General features: G+C 40.8%; 1 protein-coding gene across 1 annotated transcript in view; it reads left to right on the top strand.

Moving 5' to 3' along the window:
* Positions 1 to 22,334, top strand: part of UBE2E3 (ubiquitin conjugating enzyme E2 E3) — a 58,652-nt gene that overhangs the window by 32,119 nt on the left and 4,199 nt on the right. The window contains exon 4 of the mRNA XM_056349843.1: positions 21,840 to 21,972. Coding sequence (XP_056205818.1) covers positions 21,840 to 21,972 — 133 coding nt within the window. The remainder of the gene's footprint in view (positions 1 to 21,839; positions 21,973 to 22,334) is intronic.

Raw genomic sequence — 22,334 nt, 5'->3', positions numbered from 1 at the left:
ATGCTGTTTATTAATTCAATTAGCTATACTAATTCATTAGCTAGACATTATTGATGTTAATTATTGTTAATTGATAAATGTTAATTAATAATGTTAATTCATTAGCTATACTTTAAAGTATTCTTTATACTCTTGCTACACAGTTGTAGGTAAAAGCACAAGTTGCTGTCTTTTTATGAATTTTGGATGAAGTAAATCTTACTGGTGTTTCTTAGTGTAGAATATAATATAGTGTATTGGTATAAAGCAACTCCATTAACTTCAGTGACATTGGTCAAGCCTCAGATGAGGCTGAGAACAGAATTTGGTCAAAGGGATTGAGTACACTTGTCCATTTTAATAATGCGCTGCCTAGCTAATGCCAGCAAAATATTTCCTATACCGACTAAATATACTAACCAGTATATACCCTACCTATGTTCTGTGAAAAGCTACAGATTAAAATAGCTTTGCCGAAATCTTTTCTACCTCCTCCATTAAATTTGGGGGAACATCTATTCAGAAAGCGTTTAAATAGAAAAATGTTCTGAGTTTTGGGTCTTCATTGGTCTTCATTGCCTTCCCCTCCTCTCACCCTGTTGCACATTTCCCAGATTTGCAACTAAAAGCCATTAATAGCTCAAGAGCTAAACCTGCTCCTCAGATGGACAAAGGCAGTGGCTAGTTGTGAGAAACCGGCTCTTCCACTAGATCGTCCCTGGTTTCCTGAGAGCTAGTTGAGGTCTCTGGTAAATCTTCAGGAAAGGGGAGAATAGAACATCCTCCTGTAATACGTTCCGCATGGGATGTTTCTAAAATTGTTCCAGCCAGCATAAACTCTATCTCTTTAGGAACAGAGGTAATACAGTGTATTACGCTGAGCTCATTTATCATTTTAAGGCTCCTTTTAACTGACCACTTGCTGCTGACATTTGTAACATTTCCCAGATAATAGAACTGAGCCACTGTCTGACTTGCTCTAACCACCGGGAAAATGGTCCTCTTCCCTCCGCTCCTCTCCACCAGTTCCCATGGACCCGCTGCTGACAGCTCCTCAGCAGTCATGTGAATTCCCCCTCTGAGTCTGGGCCTGAGCACTCAGCTTTTGGTTCATTTTTGGACGTGGTTTTGAACGCTGCTCTCCTAAGTAAGAATCAAGATTGCCAAGATTGCATCCAGCTGTTCCAGAGTATTGCAGTTTTTCTGAACGCGTGTTCATTCTGGAACAGCCCTACTGAAACCAACAGAGGAGTGGGACATGCCAGGTGTATCCCTGCTGGCTCTGAACAAATCCCTGCCTGATAACACGTTTCAGTTTGACAGTGGAGTGAGTTTATTGACATTTCAATGTTCATAATTAGGTTTCAAAAGTTAACATTGCGCCAGCATCAGAAAAGAAGTTGAATGTTGTCTTGGAGTCAAATTTCAGACTTGGAGTCACGTGCTGCTGTGTGTGCAGTACTTCTGCCGGGACAGATAGCTGTAGCCTCTCCTCCCACAGGTATTCCCATCTAAGACCAGCGACTGACTTAGTATAGGGCACCTTGTCCATCCTTTTGGTGCAGGACGTATGTGGGCAGGCCCCCAGGCTGAGGGAACTGTCCTGACCCCTTTCCAGCCAGACTTTTCTGTCTTAAAAATCCTGTGCAAGCACCTTCATTTGAGGAAAGTCCCTTGGGATGCAGTGACTCTGCTGACATAGTCTTGTTTACTTCGTCAAGTAAGCAAATTACGCCCTACCTTGGCAGAGATTATTTTTGGTGTTTCTGAGAAAAGTGCGATTAAAAAAACCAACCACATAGAGTTTGAGGGTTTAGTTTTTGAGCGTTGGGTCTTTCTGGTTTGTTGTTGTGGGTTTTTGGTTTTGTTGTTAAAACAACTGTGGGATCCATTGAAGTCTGGAGGTGGTGTTTGACTCTGAAAACTCCTCCCAGTTACGGCATAGGGCACAGCCCAGTCACTGTCCAGCTGGTAGAGGCCTGAATCAATAGCCACCCTATAGATAGCTTCCACTTCTCCTTAGCATTGCCTGTCATGTGCCAGGCGGGGAAATGAATTGATGCTGAACTCAGACGGGAGCTGGCTTGTTCCCAGGGTTCATTCATGGAGTCGCCACAGACAAGGCCAGCTCGTGCCTCCCTCAGCCTCTGGTGTGGTGTACATTCCCAGAGCAGAGCAGCGTGGTGGCACTGAGGCGTTTTTGGGGAAAAGCAACTTTAATCTTCATCCATATTATTTATGTGCACCACGTGCTGGTGGAGTTTTTCTGCTGCTCTTGCTCTTACTGGTTGCTTGTTTCTGCTGCTGGAGCCTGATCGTTCTTAAGGATTTGGTCATGATTTGGTAACTGTGTAGAAATCCCTGAGAATGGTTTTGTAGGTTTTAACTGGGTTTTGGGTACTTTTGCCAATATGTCTTCTGTGGGTGTTTCTATGCTGTCAGACTGGGATATTCAACCTGAGGCTGACTAAGAACTTTGTCCATCAGGGAGAGGATAGGATTGGATGCCGCTGCTGGCATAATTTTTTGTGGTCTTCAGTAATACAGATATATTTTTAATCTGGGTCCTCAGCTAAAGTAAAAATAAAGCATTTGAGAAAACTAAATCCAAAGCAAGCAAATGTTTCTGTTGTTTATGTCTTCCAAATTGAAATGAACAAAAGAAAAAAGTTTTATTTATTGAAATAGAGGGAAAATGAGATTATTTCTTTACAGATTAAAGTAATTTTCACTCTTGGGGTTCTGCAGAATAAATTACTCAATCCTGTGTCATTTTTGTGGGTATTTGAGTATTGACATGTGTTGTCTCAAGCTCTGATTTAGCTGTAAATTGCAGAAATGTAACAGCAGTGTCATGTAGCTGAAGAAAGGAGAAGGCAGGAAAACAGCTTGACAACTGTATAAAATGTAATGGTCTGAATGGACTGAAAGCAAGCAAGCAAACAAACTCTCAGAGTGTTTGGCTGAGATTTTACTGTGAAAAAGTCAGAGGGGTTTTTATGCCTTACCATTTTTCGGCTTTCTTACAAAAAATGAAGATTCAGAGCACTAAGCTCAGAAGGAATGCAGCTGCTGCTGCTGCTTGGATAACATTACAAATGGCCAAGTGTAAAAGATTATCAAATCTGAATGTTTATACATATGCATTTTTTTTACATTAAGCAGCTTCTTGCAGTATCTCTAAAATTGCATGTACAACTGTCCTGTCCTTGTAGTCCCTTTAAATTACTGTTTGTTTCGCAAATTGATGTTGCTATTTTGGCCTACGTTTTCATATGCACTTAATACATCCTGTAATATTTTTTTCTTCTATATTTGCATCATACATATAACACTGGTATTAGTTTGATGTCTTTTCTAGAAAAAAAACCCCAACAGTATTCTACATGACTTTTTCTTTCCTCTCAAGATTAATAATCATATAACGTGTAATTCATTTTAACAGCGGAACTGTCTTCCTCGTAGTTGTTTCAGGGGGATGTGTTAGTAATGAACTTGGCTCAGTGTAAGAGCCGTAGATGTTCTCTGGTATTTAGATATTTTTGACTGGCAGGAAGCTGAGTATAGATAATTTGCACTATAGATTATAGATAGAAAATATTTGTCTTACTAAAAGGTGGTGTCTTTAACATTGTGAAAAGTTAGAGTGTGTAGTCAGTAGTTAAAGGGAACTTCATGAACTTGTAGGTGAGTTTAGAATTAAGGTCACCATGTATAAGTTTAAATTTAGCATTTCCTAGTGTATGAATATTTAATCAATCTGCTCTAGTATTTCTTTATAATTTTCCTTTTCTATGTCTAGTCTTCATTATTGAAATATTTCTAGATTGAAAAGAAAGATTTTTAAGGATAAATAAATGTTGACAGTAGAAATAGAAGCACTGTTAACAGATCAAAGTATTTCAGGTAACTACAGGAGATGTCAATATAGTAGTTTGAGATAAACATGTAAGCAGCTAGAGGTAGTGTATCGTCCTCTTTAGACTTAGTTTATAGTAAAAACATGATAGATTATTTCTGTATTATTATGCAACATGCATAAACCTTAAACCAATTAAGAAGTATTTTACCATGCACAAAGAGGATCATTAAATTTATTTGACTAAAAAAAATACTCTGGTTTTCAGTAGTTTCTGGTTGTTAAATGGTTATCTCTGGCATGCTTAGAAAAGTTTTATAAACAAAACTTCTCCTGTTTGAGTGAGTCCAAGGTGAATAATTCAATCTGTGTTGGAATCAGCAATGGTGAGAGACACCTAAGTATTGCTGCCTGTCTGATGAATATTTTCAATAGATATGAAGCAGATAACTATGTGATTTATAATTAATATTTCTTCCTTGAGTCTGTTAGATTGTCAAGGAAAAGGAATTTTGTCTTCGTAAGATGAAGATCATGTTCACTGTAAGAGTAATAGTTTGGAGTACTAGGGGCATATTTAACGGAAGAGGGAGAAGATCTCTTTGCAGCTGGATGGGAGGCATTCAAGCTAGCCAGATGGAGGGAGGCAGAGCAAATGTAGGCGCATTCTGGGAGAACTGGTCAGTCTCTGCTGGCTGAGATTTTAGCGGAAGACATATATTTTCCTTGCAGTTCCAAAGGAAAGTTGAGAAGGCTATGGATGGAGTGGGAAGATATAGAAGAGCTTGAAATTTTGAACTATAAGGAGGCTGCAAATGTACAGTCTGCAGTAGTAGTACGTTAGTTTTGTGGACCTAACTTGTCAAAATTCATCAGACAAGTAAGTAAAGGCAGGGGGAAGTCAGTGTTTGCAGGTTGGGATTTATTCTTCTGTTGGATGCGTTCTGATGCCATATAGACAGCTATGTTTGGTTTATTTGTGCTTGGCATATTGAGTGTACCATGTTGTTTTGTATGCAGCCCCTATCCACACTTCACCTTGTACCTTCACTCCATGATACACGGCTTGGGGCTGTGCTTAGAGACTGTTCAGAAGCTAAAATGCAGCCTGTGCCTGTCTGTCAGGCTGCACTTTGTTGGGAGTGCCAACAAAATTGCCTCCTGGCTTTTAGATGGATTCATGGTGGAGCTTGACTTTCAGAGCATTAGAGATTTTCAAAGCCCAGGTGTTTCAGAGATGGCTCCTCTCTGCTCCATACCTGCTGCCTGGGAGGATTCTTGGGTTTCCAAGGCGTATCCCAATAGCACCCGCTTCCCAGAGTCTGGCGAGTTCTCTCTTTTCTGTGCTCCACAGAGTTCTCCCCTCATTGGACTGCAGTTCAGGTCAGGATTTGTGACTGCAGTATAATTGAGCTGAGTGGATTAGTTTATGATTGTGTAGGTGGTTGATGTTTAAGTGACTAATGTGATTCTTGCTTGTAGGAAGGCTCGGCGTAGCCACTTCGTTGATCTGAGCAGCACAGAAATGCCAATCTGCAGAGTATATATAAAACTTTAAAAATGGAAAGAAGGCTAAGAAGCATTGTCAAGAAAATCTCTACGTGATATGCTCCACTTTATATTGCTAATCGCTGTCTTTATACCTTCAAGTGGTTTAGTGTCTTGTATTAAAGGTGGACTGCTGCTTCTTCCATGGCTCAGATGAATCAGTGGTTAATGAGGTTGTGCCGGGTGCCGGAGGTCTCTCCAGGGCAGATCTTTAAAGGGAGATGCCTGCTCTGAAGTGTTTGAGAGGTGCATGCAAGTGTTGTAGATTGACTGTTTCAGAGCATGTTAGGAAATTTATCTTGTCACAAAGCCAGGCTTGTAAAATTGCTGTAATAATGACTGAAATTTGTTAACATTTAAAGAAAAGAAGTACTCGTAAGTGTTTAAGGCATTCAGGATAGCATGGGGAGCCAAGTGCCCTGGAGAAAAACAGTGTAAATCTTTTTTTTATCTTTAATATACAAAAGCTTAGGATGGGCTCTGTAGAGTGGGCAAGAGTGACTGTTCCCGCTGAATGCAAGAAAAGCACATGGAAAAAGTCGGATAGAAATTACTGGTGTCATCACTTCAGCATTGACTCTCAGCAGGAGAATGCTACCAGATTTTGCGGTACTTCCTTTCCTAGAATATATTGTAAACAGTTTATGCTTTTAGCCTGATTGAAAAAAACCCCACTGCTGCTGCCTTAGCATTACACTTTTGGCTCTCGTACGGCACACCCACATGGGCCTCAAGTTCATCACAGTCATGTAGTTCAGGCGTTGTCTTTCAGGTGCTGCAGCTGCACTTCTGTAACTGGAGGCAACTCTTCTACCCCATTGTCCTGAATTCTTTTGAATGAATGAGGCCTCTTGCTTCCTTTCTTCTGAAGTCATGAGGGATGTGAGGTGGTAGAAGGGTCCAGTCCACTTTCACTTAATTTTGCTGCTTGGGAGCTGTGGCTGTGCGGGTGATGGAGGGATGATGTAATTCTGCACCTGCCAAATGTGAGCCTCATGTAACCATAATCTTCCTGCATAGCTGCCCACACATGAACACAGCCACTGATTCTGTTTGCCGCTTTTCTTTTTAGGAACAGAAGTTTTGTAGCAAATACTAGTGTTTACTTGCAACAGCAGCTCAAATGAAGATTGAGATTTAAATGTCACTTGGTTTGGGGCATAGCTGTGCCTTCTATAGTGGCAGTTTGTATAAACTTGATGTTTCCTGAATGCTTTTGTGCATATAATCTGTAGAGAACAATATTTTAAGTACTTAAGTTTGTATTTTGAAGGGGGGAAAGATGCTATTTCTATCAGATGATCTTCAATTACCAAGAAGTGCAGTGTATTTTAGACTTGTTATCCAAAATGCATACATCTAAATACATTTAATACTGAGTGCTGAAAAAAGTTTATTTTTACACCATGTAATCTGCAGCATCCACAGGGGTGGGTTGTTTGTAAAAAATAAAAGTGATGGTACTGCTTCCAGTTTGTCATGACAGAGTCTTTCCAGAGTAGGTGTCATCCAGCAGCCTTGTTGTTTTGCCCAAGGTGAAAGTTCTTGCCTTGTTTCTTTTGGCCAAAGGGGATTAAAGAAAGCAACTCTTAAAACCTTTTAAAACAATAGGACATTCCCTCTATACAGCTAGTAAAAAGTTATATATCATCCATTCTTCTTGGCCCTGGGCATAGGACACATTTGCTAGGTAGTTCAGAGTCATCTTTCCTTCCATAGCACAATCAGAGCATGGTCAGGCATTCACCTTGCCATCAGCAGCTCCTACAGAGATGTTACCAGCTTTCTGTGGTTGTTCAAACCCCTCTCAACTCTGCCAGCTGGAGGATTCAAGTGAGTGAGGGTCTGTGTTCCTGCTTCATGCTAAATCCATATGGTTACTTGGTATGGATCCCACTGGAATAGGTTAGGGAGAACTGACAGTCTCCTGTGTCAGCAGTACTGCAGGAGCAGAAATACTCAACCGAATAACTCTTCACTCTTCATCTTTTTCACTGTATCCCCCAAGAGGAGGCAATTGAAAATCGCTTCCATTCATGTAGATTGTAGACTTGAATGCTCAACGCTCTGCAGGGTATCTCTGCATTGCCACTAGCAGTTATTCAGAGTAAAATTTTGTGGGCAGAACAGCTTAATCTGAGCTAATGTCTGACTTGGTCCACTTCTCTTTACAGCCCGCTTTAAGATTTTCATGTAAGTTGGCCTCAATAAGCACAGCATTTGAGTGGCCATATGTTTGGCAAAACACATAAATAATTTACAACCATTGTTTTTATTCATTTTTGTAATTCAAGAATTATTTTAAAGAAACAGCCCAAAGGACTTCTTCCAGAATTAATAATCCACATATATCTGGAAATGCCTGTACTTGTGCTCAGATGTCCAGAAAAGTGCATTTAGTTCATTAGTTTCATGATGAACTGTTAACTTTTTAGGTTGTTTTATTAGGAGAGAACAAAGAACTCCTGGCTTGTTGAAAATTTGTTGCACAAAAATAAGGATGAAAAGGTTCCAAAAGAGTTGATGTTAAGCATTGCAAACTGGATGAAGTTGCACAGACTGGAAAGATTTATAAGACATCTGGCAATTAGCTTCCAGCTCCTATGGAGTCCTGCCCTGTGTAAGCTGCTGCTGCTTGCACTGGAGGGGGGAGCAGGAGGGAGACGAAGCGTAACCCTGAAAAGCTAGATCTTTGTGCTCATAAATCATCAGTAGGCTACTGGAGAGTCTCAGGGTGCCCCTTTGGAAAACTGCCTCCTACAAAAAAACCCACGCCCAGCATCTCTCCCTTTGCAAGGTTGTCTCCTCTGCTGGCATTTGCTTGGTGCAGTGGGGGAGGGGGAACAAGTTATCAAAGAACTGTTAATGACTTTCCGTGCCTGAGCCAATCTGCCAGTCTACCCCACACCAGCTTGCTGCGCTCCCTGGGGACTGCGCGACAGCTGGGAATTGCTGGAGTGCGACCAGCTGAAGTTACCTCCCCCTGCCCGGCCCAAAATGCCGGCGATGCTTGGGACTGCTGTTAGAGCTGGGCACCTGCTGAGTAACCTTCTCCCGGCGGTGTGCTCGGGTGCAAGGGACCCAGAGCCAGGCCACAGGGTTTGAGCCTTTCATTATTATTACCATTATTGTTGTTGTTATTACTATTACTACTGCTGCTACTGTTACTTTCCAGCACAATTTTTAAGATTTCATTAAAGAAGATTTAAACAAGAAAGAAAACTTTCCATTTGGATTTGTGCTCTAAGGTGTCTCTTGGGAGCATCTATCTTTGCCCTGGTTATAGGATAATGTGTGCTTGTGTGGTTTCTGAGGTTCAGGCATCTGAACCTTCAAGCACTGAATGGGAATCGCTGAGACCTGGTGCTTTGGCTGGTCAGAGACTTGGGAGACTGCTTCTGTACCCCATTCTGCCCCTTACCTATACAGTCACTTTTAGCATGTCATTGCCCATCGTGTTCATTATTCTGTCTTGAAAACAGGATATTGATCTTGTCTTAGACATCTGCAGTAAAAATAGTTAAGATAAAAATTGCATATTTACAACTACTACTACTACTACTAATAATAATAATTATTATTATTATTATTCTAAATATTAGTCATCGAAACATAGGTAATCAATCCCAGCAGGCTAACTGCTAGTAATTATGTTTATCCTTTCAGCTCAGAATCTTGTTAAGTACAGTAAGCAGGCAGCTTGTCTTAAGTTAATTTTTCTAGCAGTGCTGAACTTTAAAATGAGGCATTTGCAGTAAAGAAAGAGCTTTATTGAGATTAGTTATCAGAAAGAACATTATTTTCTCTAGATTGCAAATGTAAGCAAATGTGTGCTTAATGGCATTCACTAAATTATAACTGACTGAGAATACGAGGGCAGTAGAGTTATGTATCAATATATAATATTAGGACATGTTGGAAGAGATTATACCTAATTTGTATATAACCTGATGAATTTTGCAACGGTAGTTATTAAGTGTATTCTTTCCACTGATAAATCATGCTTATAGTCTCAAATAAAAACCGTACACAGTCTGAGCCTTTTCTTCTGGAGATTACAGCCACCCTGTGTCCGTATTGTAGCGGTATCTAATTCCTGAACGCAGTGCAACTGGTGTTGCAACCTGATCTACTGGAAAGAAGGATTTGGCACCCAGGAAGGGGTCGGTGCTGCCCACGTGCTTTTGCTTTGCCTGAGGTCTGCATTGCTGTATCCTACTGCAGGCAGTAAACTGCCGCTTTCCTAACAGCTGCCTCGAATCTGGGCTGTGTGGGAAGTTACATTTCTTTTTAATAATAATTCTGAACAGACAGATGTGTAAAAAGGTGGAATGAAGTTGCAGCATACCTTAGTCCACTGGTACCAGTGGTCCAAACCCTACAGCAAAACTCTGTGCGGGTCATAAATTTCTTAGCTCATCCTGAGCAGTGGCAGCTCTCTTAGAGGAGGGTACAAAGCCCTGCTCCCAAGGCCAGCACAAACAGCTTCTGCTCCATATGCAACAGCTGTCTCCACAGAGAACGTTCGTTTGGAAGAGTTACTCATTAAATTAACATTGTTAGAGGGAGCAATAGTTGGGCTGGAGCTGGCTTGCCAATAAACAGATTTTACTGAGTGAGACTTGTTTCACTTAGATGTTTATTGACTTTTTTTCCCTTGGAATGATTATTATTTTCACATTTTTCTTTAGTGTAGTACACTTTTGTGGAACAAAATGAACTCATATCAGACATTGATTTCTGTGTATTTGTATGCATGATACTTTCTCCATTCCTTTGAATTACTGTGCTTTTGGAGCTAAAGCTGGTGTTCACAGTTTTGTAATGCTTTTAATACACAAGGGTTTTTTTATATTTATATATACTGTGCGCCAAGTGTTGCTTCAGCTGTCTCCAATTCTACATTATACAAAACAGATTCCTATCCTCAACTACTTTTGTTTTGAAACTCCCCAAATATTCATATCCAACTAGTGAAACATACATTGTTGGGCTAATGTTTTAGCGCTTGAATCGAGTCTGCCTCGTGCTCGGTACAGGACAGTTACTGCTCATAACGTTGGGTCACTCTCCAGCTTATGTACTAGAGTGGAATCATAAAGAGCCAGAGAGAGGATCCCGAGCCTCTGCTTTGATAAATAGGACACTGTGCATCCAGAATTGCACTCGCAGAGTATAATTCCAGCACGTTTTAAGCCAATTCAGGTTGAGCTGCTGCAGCCCCCAACTTCTGCCTTACTCCCTGCTGCAGCTTCCTGCTCCCATTCTTGTGCTGATGCTGGCATCCATGCTAGTTGCAGCCAGGTGCTGCTTCCAGGAGCCCAGGCGGCCTGACAGCAATCCTTCATTACTTCTTAACCTGCTCAGCACCACAGAGCAATTCAGTATATGATTTCACAAGTACCACTGCAGGTGTCAAGGGAGGGGAAGGAGTAAGGGGAGGCACAGGGCTGGTTTTGCTGGGGTTAATCCGTTGTGGGACAGTATTTGTCACCTTGCAGTCAGGTCTGCTGGAATGTGTTATACCCTGGAGGTTTGCTTTATATATTCAGATTGGCAAAACCTTATTTGCAGAATTATTTTGTTAAAAGTGCAAAATTTTAAAATCTAGTATCAAATAATACATAAAATTTATAAAAATTGTCAACAAAACAACTCCTCCCCTGAGCTGAATGTGAAGCTTGTCATCATTTTGCTTTAAGCAGAGTTTAAAGCCCATAGCCAGAGTTATGAAGATCATTTCAGACCATGAATCTTGTGAAAAAAGTGAAAATCTCATTTAATCAGTTCTCAGTGTAGGAAATTTTGTTAACCAGTGTGGGAATCGTACTAAAGACAGGCCTTCTGGATATGCACCATTACACTGAACAGGATTCTTGGGTTTTGGCTAACCAGATTCACACCCCTTCAAAACAGCTAACTTCTTTGAATTCAGATGAAGTAGTTAGTGACAAAAGCCACGTAGTGACCCCAACAATGTTTGGAAAGGAGCCAGACTTGAGAAGTCATCCTTATTGTGCGGGAGGTGGGGAAGGTCTTTGCGTATGAACTAGGAAAGGTCAATTTTATTTTTGAGAAATAGAGCCTTTCCCTAGTTACAGATTTCCACCAAAATTTTTTGGCTTCAAGTTATGCATCCGACACAGGGAGCTGTGGCATGGTATTTGCTGGGGTTTTAGGCTGTACAGTTCGATGTGCAAATGGATGGAGGCAAGAGCAAGGAAGTATTTAAAAGTAATAATAGAATTACGTTTGAAAGAAAGCCTATGCTAGAAGGTTAGGAAGACTGATCCAAGAACTGACTTATGTCACCTAAGGGAAAACACTTAAGAGTGCTTGCTGCAGGGCAACATTCAGGAAGTTAGTATGAAACAACTAAAAGTATGAAACTAATATGCATGCATTGAAGACCATTAAATACCTAAGTAGGTGCTTCTTACTCAGAGCGCTAATGTGGTTTAATGGAGGCAGGCTGTCTGACCCAGGGTTTTGCCTTTTCTCCATCTCTGGGTGGCCAAGCTGTAACTTTGTTGCTGAAGTTGAAAGCTGATTTGGGGGGTGGGGGGGTGGGGCAGGCACAGAGTGGGGAAGGCAGCTTGGAGCTATATTGCTGTGAAGTGCTGGAAAAGCCAAATCCTGAACATCCCAGAGGAGGAGGTTCTATTGTGGTAGCACCAGGAGTGTTGGGTGTTCATCTTCGATGCACCCACGTTTCAGTGGAGGTGGCTTCCCAATAAGTCTGTCTTTCTTGGTCCTTCATGAAGTATCTGAATAAATCGTATGCACTAAATTGCACTTTCTCTTTTTACGATATTGGAAAGAAGGTTTTCCACTACATTGATACCGTTCACAAGTTTAATCACGGAGCCTGCCTTTAGGCTTGTATTGTCAGACTGTGGTGATTGTCTAATTCCTAATGTGCTTTCTGTCCCGAAAAGCACTGTTCGTAGGTGGAGTTCCCTTCAGTTTTTGGTGAAGATGCAATCCTTAAAAAACAAAACGTAATCCACAGAGCAGTGGCAGATCTTTTAATACATCAGTCAGTATCGAAATTGCCTGATATTTGGGTATTTTGTGTAGATTCATAGCTGGGGATTTCATTTGAACAACTCTCGTTGACTTGCATGCTCAGTCTGTTGAAGATTGCCCAGATATTGTTCCTAGGCATGAATCTTTATAAGTCTGCTACAGTTTTAAAGCCAGTGGTCTTTTTAGATTATTTATATCCTTCAGTGAATTTAATTGTTTTAACTGTTTTTTCTTCCTTCATCCAAAGTGTGTGCGTAGAGGATGTTTGAATTAATAAATTTTCTTTGTTCATGTAAAAGTATAATTGAAAATATTGGTATGAAGTCCTAAACTGGATTTCTCAGAATCACTTAGCTTTTTGATGTGAAGATTTTGCAAGTGGATCATGGAGGGGACTGATGTCTAAAACACGTGGATGCCACAGAACTATTGAATGAGCTACTAATAGTTTAATCTCAGCCCAGCGGGTAAGGTAAGGCCTGGGATTTGAGAGATTTACATTGCAGTCATACTCCACCACACACATTTTCTGGATGACATTAGGCAAACGATCTTGTGTTTGAGTGCCTCCATTTTGTGTCTTTGTAGGCCTTAAACTAAGGCGGCGCGATTTCTCAGGTACCGTGTGATCCTTTCAGTACGGATTGCTGACATCAGTATGGAGGCTATAACATACAGAAGAATAAAATATGTGTGTATGCCAAATGAGTTTTGTTTTGTTAGGGAGCTGAGAAAGATCCTCTCTCATGGAAGAAAAGCAAAATTTGCCATGTTCGCTAAGTACAGGTTCATCAGTAATTTTGAGTGGAAGGAAGACATGCACTGTATACCTGGTAGACAGATTTCTGTGGCAAATTGATTTGGCCTTAGTACAAATTGAGCTTCATACCAACACTAAGAAAATAGCACACATTTTGCCACTAGTACTACTAGTGTTTCAATACTGATGACAGGATGCTAGTCTTTTATTTTATGGTAAATTATGGCTTTGTTATTATAAGCACATGGTGATGTAGCAAGAAATGTTTCCCTTTACTGACTGTCCTGCTCTGTGTTTTAATAGGGAGCATGGATAATTTCTGTAGTGTAGGCATGTGACAGGGACTTCTATGCAGATTTCGATATTAAAAATAGACGAAATGTTCATCACAAACTTTCTTCATGCCTGTGAGTCCTGTGATTTCTCCGTTTTTAAAACCAACTCATGTTTGGTAAACATTTTATGTATTGCCTGAGTAGTATATATTTACAACTCCTCTGTCAAAAGCGTAGAAAGAAACAATCTGATATGTTTTGTTACTTGGTTTAAATTCAGTATTTCTGTTGTGGTTTAGCAAGCTACATTCTGGGAATAATTATTTTTCAAAAGAAAAATGACGGGAATTCTGTCTCCATAATTGGCTATGATTGTTCTGGAAGACAGAGAGAACCTAAGCAGACTTGTAACAGCAGCAAGAAAGGTCCTAGGAACTAGTAGGAATACAAAGAGGAAAGTAAAGTTGAGTGATTGTAGCAATGAACTAATTTAATGGGGCTTTTGGCAGTGGAAAAACTGTCAGCTTCCCGAAATATATTACTTGGGTTATCTACATAGTACAGCTTTGATGGAATTATCAAATGATTTGTTACTCAGCTTCCTTTAGTAACAACAGTGTGTATTCTTCTACCGATAGCAAATTTAGCACTGGAGGTTTTGTCAAAAACACTGTAATATTGCATCTTTCTCTTTAGGGTGATTAATAGCAGATCTGCACTTGGGTAGGTTCCCCTAATGGTACAATTTGACATGAGCCAAATACAGCCACATGATTATATTTCTAAGCTGGACCGTGCAATCTGAAGTTTATGTCCCCTTTATGCTGGCTGCAAGAGGGCAACTGATACCTGATTAATCATAAATCCTGGTGTTACAAAGCTAATCCGTTGACATTTTCAGAATGTGTACGGTTTGGCCAGGTTACTTTATGTTGGACCAGCACTTTGCTTTGAGTAGCCACGCTGCTTTTGATCTGGTAGGCAGAGCGCTCAGGTTGAATTTACTGTTGCATCAAACCATGGCTTCAGGCACAAGTCCTGCACTACTTTACAACCAGCTGAATTAGCAGGGGATCCACGAGTTAAAAATAGGCTCTATTTTATTTTTTTTTTTCAGCAGTAATTTCTAGATTTCAGTCTTAAGGGCATGATAGACTTTAAGGAAGTGACAGAAGCAAAGGTTTGTACAGTGCACTAGAGTCTGCGTATCCTCAGTTACACAGAGCCTCTATGGATCTGCTAGAAGCAGTAAATAACCTTTTTCAGCAAACAGACATAGCAGATAGTTCAGTGGCAAGTAAAATTAGAACAGTTTTAGCTATATAAAGAACACAATAGACTGAAACTTTTCTTTGTGGGAAATTGCACATAACCTGGAAACCTTAATAATACTAAGTACCTTATCAAAAAGCATTTTCAATATGGATTTGATATATTGCTGTAGTAAACCCACACGTGTCTAACCCTAGAAAAATGCTGTAATACAAAAATTAGGGCTATACTTAAGGCTCTTGCTAGTGAAACCAGTACACTTTCTGTGTATAGAGGATGTACTACCCAAATTCTGTCAGTGGAGGTGCTTAGGGCACTGGTGCTGACAATATCAACACTGAGAATGAGTACTGCAGAAAGCCATGTAAACGAGGCATTGAAAGAAAATGGAAGCTGCTGTCAATGCTTGGCAGTTTTTAAAGGTCACAGGGCTGAAAGCCACAAACGTATGTCTTTTAATTAATGCTAATTTCCTTTCCTTGTACTCTGTAACCAAAAATAAAAGAGCGCCTCCATGATAGGGAAAAGAGGATTAAGAAAAAAAGGTAATGGATAAATTTGCTTCAAAATGTTGAAAATATCAAAGCAGGAAAATAATCTGAGCATCTTTCCATTCCTGTGTTTAACATTAAATACAACTACTGATAAGTGATTTGGGCTCTCTCCAGGCTTCACAGAGTAATACTGAACTAACTTGGAGACAGCTTGCCTCAGACAGAGATCTTTTGGTTCCTTGTGGGATTTTTTTTGTGTTTTGGTTTTTGATTTTTTTTTTTTTAATTACGAGCAGCATGGCAGTGGGTATCTATAGCTAGATAAAAAGCCAGTGTGCTACAAGATAGCATGTGGATACAAAGCTACACAACCCTTTCTTAGTGCATGTAGGGTGAGGAATATTTTCTTAAGTACTGAGCTTAGAGGCTTGAGCTAGGAGCCAAGCTCTCCATGCAGTCAGTGAAAAGTAGGTGCCACCAGAGGGAGATGGAGTACCTTGGTATTAGGGAGTATTTAGATGCTTCTTGTGCTTTAGAGGGTCACTGGTCTCTCTACCCGGATTGTCTGGGAATATTGGCATCTGCACTAGGTACGCTATATGGTAGATATGATCTCCACCTCTGCAATAACCTGGAGTTATGTGAGGCTGGGGCTTTCTTCTTCCACTGCAGAGGAGTTCATCAAGCTCGGAAGCTTAGATGGTGAGGCAGGCAGACCCAATACAGATGGGATCTGTATTTGCCTGGCTTGTATATGCTAGTAGGATCTGTTACAGCCCCATTACCCTCTAGTGGCACGGTACTGAACTAGAACATCATCCAACAGCTTTAGCTGAGACATTGCTGTCCAAAACAGCGCCTTTCATGCTGGTAACATGCTGAGTGCCTTACAGCAGGATTTGTAAAACTCAGTTTCTGAAGCTGTGTTGTGGCTTTTGCAAAACTCACTATGTAGCTTTGTGAAGTGGACTTTTCAAGCATGAGGTTGTGGAACATACTTGAGGGCATTCATTCTTCCTTTCTTTAGTACCTTCACTTGAATTAAGAAAAATAAAAAAAGATACCTTGCTCCTCTCATAAAACACTGTCTTCACTTACATTGCTGTAAAAGTATTGTAATTATACCATTGTGACAGAGTTACGGTGGTTGAGCAGTCTGCGAAGAAGAGCTTTAGGAGTTTTACTTTTCCTGAATCTCATTTGGGAGGGGGCTCATTCCTTACCTAACTCTCACTCCAGGTACCCCATTTGGCTTGTTAGCTGCTGCCTTTGTGATGCCTGCCTGGGTGTCAGACCTTGAGGGTGGGGCCCTTGAGAGGAGAATGCAGGAAAATATTCCACCACTTAAGTCACGCTCTGTAGGCACCCCGATGGGCATCTTGGGATATAGGCCAATGTTTACCTTTGGGTTTATGGCACCAATGACATTTCTCATAAGGCTGTTTTAGAGTCTGACAAACTTCACTGTCAACAAGCTTCCTAAAAAACAGATTTTTTTAAATCCCCCCGCCCCCAGCTATACCCTATTATAGCCCCCAATTGTTTCTCATAACAAAGCATAACACAGAGTTAACATCAAATCTAGCTAAATTACATTTTCCTTCAGCATTTTTCTTAATTATCACAGTCTCAGTACTATGAAGTTGCATTCTGTCACCAAATTTAGAGCCCTGTGTTTCAGAGGAGTGCTGTTGACAGAAGCACATTTAGCAAGTGCAGAAGGCAGCATGCTACTAGCATCATGTAGACTGGAAATTTCTTGGCCTAGTTTCTCATCCTGCAGCTAGTTCTATATGGGCAGCTTTAATGCATTTTTATTTAGTGAATTGTAACGAATGCTGAATTCTGATTTCTGTAACCATTGCATCAGGAGTCTTAACAGACTTCTTGCTGATATGAATGCTGCTACATCCATGTGAATGCTCATATCGCTGTGCTGGAAAAGTTGTTCTTCATCTTTGTGAAACCTGACAGCCAAGGTTTAGCAGACTTAGGTTTAAAGGACCTGGTGTGAGCTTATGGGCCTCTAGAGTTTCTTCTCAAATTCACCATCTGAAGTCACACTTGTGAATTAAATCTGTTCAGCAGACTATCTTAGATAGAGCATGGTTATAAGTCCTTTGACTTACCTGGATCAGGTGTGTATCCCTTCGTGAAGTAGCATAATGAATATTTACTTAGGAAGCAGATGTAGCCAGGTAACTATTCTGTCAATTTATCTAATTTATTAAGAAAAAATAATCATGCTTTTATGTATGAAGTAAAACCCCCTTAATTTTGCAAAGAATGTTTTGTCAATTCAATTAATTTGCTTTGTTATTTTGTCTAAGATTTTTTTTTAGCCCATATTTTAAAAAAATAATCGAGCAGTTCTTTTATTGAGAATATACTGTTGGTGCCTTTACTGAATTTGTGGTGTTCTGTAAACTAATTTAGGAGGGCAGCAGGCTGGTAGCAATGAACTGCACATGTATGCTGTGTGGCTAAAACACTGAAGTTGTCATCAGATCCATTACTCCATCAAGATTTTGTGTTTTAAAGGACAGAATAATGGAGGATTTTGTGTCCATATGGATTCCATGGTAGGAAGTCAGAAGGAGCTGGGTCTTTCAGTGATGCAAAATGGAAAGGGAAGAAGACCATGGAAATTCCCCATTGTAGCACTCTGCCTGGGGTATTCTGTCTAGTGTGGCAGACCGTGAGAAAGATTCCTAGGCTGTTACTCAACACAGCTCTCAGGGTTTAAGGTAAGATGCTTGAAGCCCATGCTTGCAATAAGCAAGTGAGTCTCTTGAATAGCGGGAGAACTTACAGGAATAAAGAGTTCTAGTAGAGCCCCTAGAAGCACCTCCCATGCCAGCCTCTTTAGTGCCCAACAGCAGAAGAGTATTTCTTCTGGGTGTATCAGTGAAATAGAACATTGCGGACAGAGCAAAGCTTCCTTATTCCCAGTTTTCAGCCTGGGTTTTCTGCTGTCCTCTGCAGGAACAGAGAAGTTAGATTTGCACTAGGGAGTGGCAGTTCCCTGCTTGGGGCTTTCTGCAGCACTGAGGGATGCTCTGCAGTGACTCCAGGGGGGCTCGGGCAGTCGCTTCCAGCTGGGTACGCAACTGAAGTGTTGCCTGAGGCAGGACTGCACGTTCTGCTCTCCTCTGCAGCTGCCCGAGTGGGTGTGACCCCACTGCCCTGTCCTTGTGGAAATCATTGCAGAGGCCGAGACTGACCTGAGTAGGTCTGGTATATTTTGCTAAGCCTTGGAGAGTGTGGATCTGTTTACTTCCAAAAAGGATTACCTTGGTATGTATACAAAAGCCAAAGTGGGGTATAGCTGGCTGAGGATGATCCGCAATGGAAATATGCAGGTGGTAGAAGCCAAGTGTAGTGTCTTGTACCTGCTCACGCATCTCCTGTCTCCTCACACCAATAACGTAGTAATTGTGGGGGATTTCATGTTGCTAATGAAGCAGGGGTATCTTTTACACCACTGGAAGTGAGATACCACTTCAGCTGTTTCACAGATCTCCATCAGGTGTAATGAAATTTTTCAATTTAACAATTTTTTCCTTTATCTGAGTGTAATTATCATTACAGCTTTGTGTTACTTTTGACATTGCAGCGATCTTTTCTCAGGAGTAGGAAGGAGTTCAAACAGCATTTTCTTTCTCTTACAAGGTTAGGAATTCCCTTCTCATATTATAGCCCAGTCCTTTTATATATTGCTAGTGGTAGCATAGAAGAGAATAGCAGACAGGCATAGAGTTACTGCACTTAGCTTCTGGCTACTAGCTGATAGATGCCCTTGCTCTGACTTGGTGAGTGATTACCAGATAGTTTGGCACCGGACTAGTGCCACGGTTAATTGTGACTGATTCATTGGTCTGAAATATGTCACTAATTTAATGGAGCTGTTTCATTAATCTGATTGAATTGCATCCAGCTGTTAGGGGTGTATGGAAGAAAGGTACCTGACACATGAGGCAAGAGCACTAACCTCTGCATTAAACTGTAAAACAGTCATTAGGACATCTAATGCTGAAATGGAATTGCTCCATAGAAATTTGGTTTCCAAGCACAATACTAATTAGCTGTAAGCTTGATGAATGTCAAGAATTAATTAAAACTTTTCAGTGGCCTGTGTGGGTTTTAAATATTGTCATTATTGCCCCAATATTTTCAGTTCTTACACTAATTGCTTTTTAGAGAGCATGAATAGAATTATCTTCTCAAGTAACTGAGGGTATGAACAGGTCATTGAAAATGGACCTCCTTGCCTCTGGATTTCCCCTTATTTCCCTGAAATTTTTCCACTGTTTTTCTTCCACTTTTGTGCATGCATTGCAAAGAGAAAGGTAAAATCAGTGATTTTAGACCCAAACTTTATTTTGACAGCACTTCTTGTTTTTCTTCCCTAGCTGTACTGTGGAGACCAGCACACTGTTCTTACCTACTTTCATTTTGGCAACAGGAAGATAGCTACAGCTCCATCAAATATGTTCTTGTTTTTAATTAAATACAATGTTAGCCAAAATCCATGATTATTTTGTCCTGTTTAATGAAAGGCCTGCAACAGTTTAAACATTTGGTACACGAAACGTCCTCAAGATAAAAAACATGTTGGAAAGTAATGAATTGAAAGGGAATTCATAATCAAAATCAGCTTTTGGTTGTTTCTCAAATATGATCTTAATGTAAAAATAGCTGAATTTTTGGTGTAGGAATTGCAGATGCATAGTGCGGACTGCTCATGTTCCTTCTCTGTGGTGAGTGTCTCCACGTGTTTGGCTGCATGGTAAGGATGAATGTCCAACATGCCATGTTATAGACTGTGGACAAATGTATGACAAAGACATGAGGTGACATGACATAGGAAGAGCCTTAACACTTGGAGGGCTTGTAGGGAGGCTCCTCTGAGTGTCGAGCAATGCCAGAAACCACAAACTCCCAGGCTACAGATGGTGCCATGCCCTGTTGCTTGCTTCATGTGCAATCACATATGATGACAGTCCTCAGCGCCTATTCCTAGGGACCACAGAGGCAGAAGGATGAGGGCGCTTCCCCATGTATCTGCGAGATGTAGGTGGTGCCTGGGAGGCTGCCGAGGTGGGGAGAATTGAAAGGATCTTTTACAGTGCCACAGTATTGGCTTGTCTCACCTTGAATACTGTATTCAGTTTTGGCCCTTCACTTCAAGAGTGATGCAGAGGTGCTGGAGCGTGTCCAGAGAAGGGCAATGTCGATGGTGAAGGGTCTAGAGAACGAGTCTTATGAGGAGCAGCTGAGGGAACTGGAGTGGTTTAGTCTGGAGAAAAGGGAAAGCTCAGAGGGGGATCTTACTGCTCTCTACAACTACCTGCAAGGAGGCTGTAGGCAGGTGGGGTAGGTCTCTCCTCCCAGATAGCAAGTGACAGAACAAGAGGAAATGGCCTCAAGTTGCGCCAGGGGAGGTTTAGGTTGGATGTTAGGAAAATTTCTTCACTGAAAGGGTGTTGAACCTCTGGAACAGGCTGCCTAGGGAGGTGGGAGAGTCACCATCTGTGGAGGTGTTTTAAAAAATATGTGGATGTGGTGCCTGGGGACATGGTTTAGTGATGGACTTGGCAGTCCTGGGTTATCGATTGGACTTGATGATCTCAAAGTCTTTTCCAACCTAAATGGTTCTCTGAGTCTGTGATTTGATGTGATGAATCCACTATACCTGCGTGAGCTCAGTGGAGGTGTTTTCCATAGCAGTTGGTTTTGATCTCGGCAGCTCAGATTCAGGACCTTTTGTGGAAGGTTAGGTTCATGAGACTTGCTTACAGAAATAAGATGGTGCTTTGATTTTTTTGTGAGGAGGTTAGATGGTTACTGCTTGATAATAGCATTAATTGTGATAGCTCAGAGGTCAAGAAAATGCTTGTTCATTATCCCTTCTTTAAAGCTTTACTTTAATAATTAATGATGCAATAACCCCTTCCCCTAGTGAGAAATACATTCAGTATCATACTTCTTAAAATAAACTATTTTGGCTAGTAGTCTCAATGGTGATTTTCTGGAGGCGTAACACAAGTATATCCTGAAGGAAACAGTTATTTGGATTGACAGTGCTGTAAGAAGCTCAGTTCCGGGTTACTTGATTCTGTGTCTTCCATCCCCAGTTTTCCTGCCCAAGGTCTAACATTTCGCTTTACCCTGTGAAGCAAGTGGCAATGGATATGTATCAATATATGTGTAGGTCGTGGTTTTTATGACAGTATGATTCATCTAATGCCTGGAGAAGATGAATGCAGTCGAAATATTCAACTGTTTTTGTGTATGGTTGTGATGTCATCGGAAGGGCATGATGTAGAAGCTCAGAGCAACCCCATACTCGAGAAAGCAGATCTGGGGGTATGTTTCATACAGTGACAGTTCAGCAGTTCATTGTCAGGCTGTTTCACTGCTGTATCTCCAATGGGAGAGCGGAGTGCCCAGCTTTCGTGCCAGTTTAAAACACTCAGTGCCCTGAAACCAGTCGGAAATTAGGCAGATGTTAAAGATAGGCAAGTGGTTTGTGTTAAACAAAATGAATGTAGAAGGAAATCCATAAAACACCTCTCTCAAAGGTAACACCTGACTCTTTCTCTCTCTCTCTTTTTGCACAGTGCTGGTCCTAAAGGGGATAACATTTACGAATGGAGATCTACTATACTTGGACCTCCAGGTTCTGTATATGAAGGAGGTGTTTTTTTCCTGGATATCACATTTTCATCTGACTATCCATTCAAGCCACCAAAGGTAAGGGTAAGGTTTTTATTGTGTTTGTCATTTTTCCACATGTGAGAAAAATGTAACTTGCAAGGAGTGAGTGCTTATTCCTTTCTGAATATCAGATCTGTTTATGTCTCTTGAAAACGACAAGATCCAAACTCTGGCTGGCAGTTTGAGAAAAATCCTGTGTCTAATTTATATCCTGATTACCACAGTAAATACTGATTTCCAAGCTTTACCAAGTGATAAATGAGATGATAATTCTGATCAATAGTTAAGATTCAAGAATTTTTAATTTCAATAGAAGACAGTGCAAGACCTACTTATGCTTCTCATTCCAGCTACTAAAATGTATTTATAATAAACTTTTTCTGTTATGAAACAGATTC

This window comes from Falco biarmicus, chromosome 8 (genome assembly GCF_023638135.1).
Source record: "Falco biarmicus isolate bFalBia1 chromosome 8, bFalBia1.pri, whole genome shotgun sequence".
NCBI classification, from domain to species: domain Eukaryota; kingdom Metazoa; phylum Chordata; class Aves; order Falconiformes; family Falconidae; genus Falco; species Falco biarmicus.
Note: the sequence above shows the minus strand (reverse complement) of the source record. Positions and strands in the feature narration are given on the sequence as shown.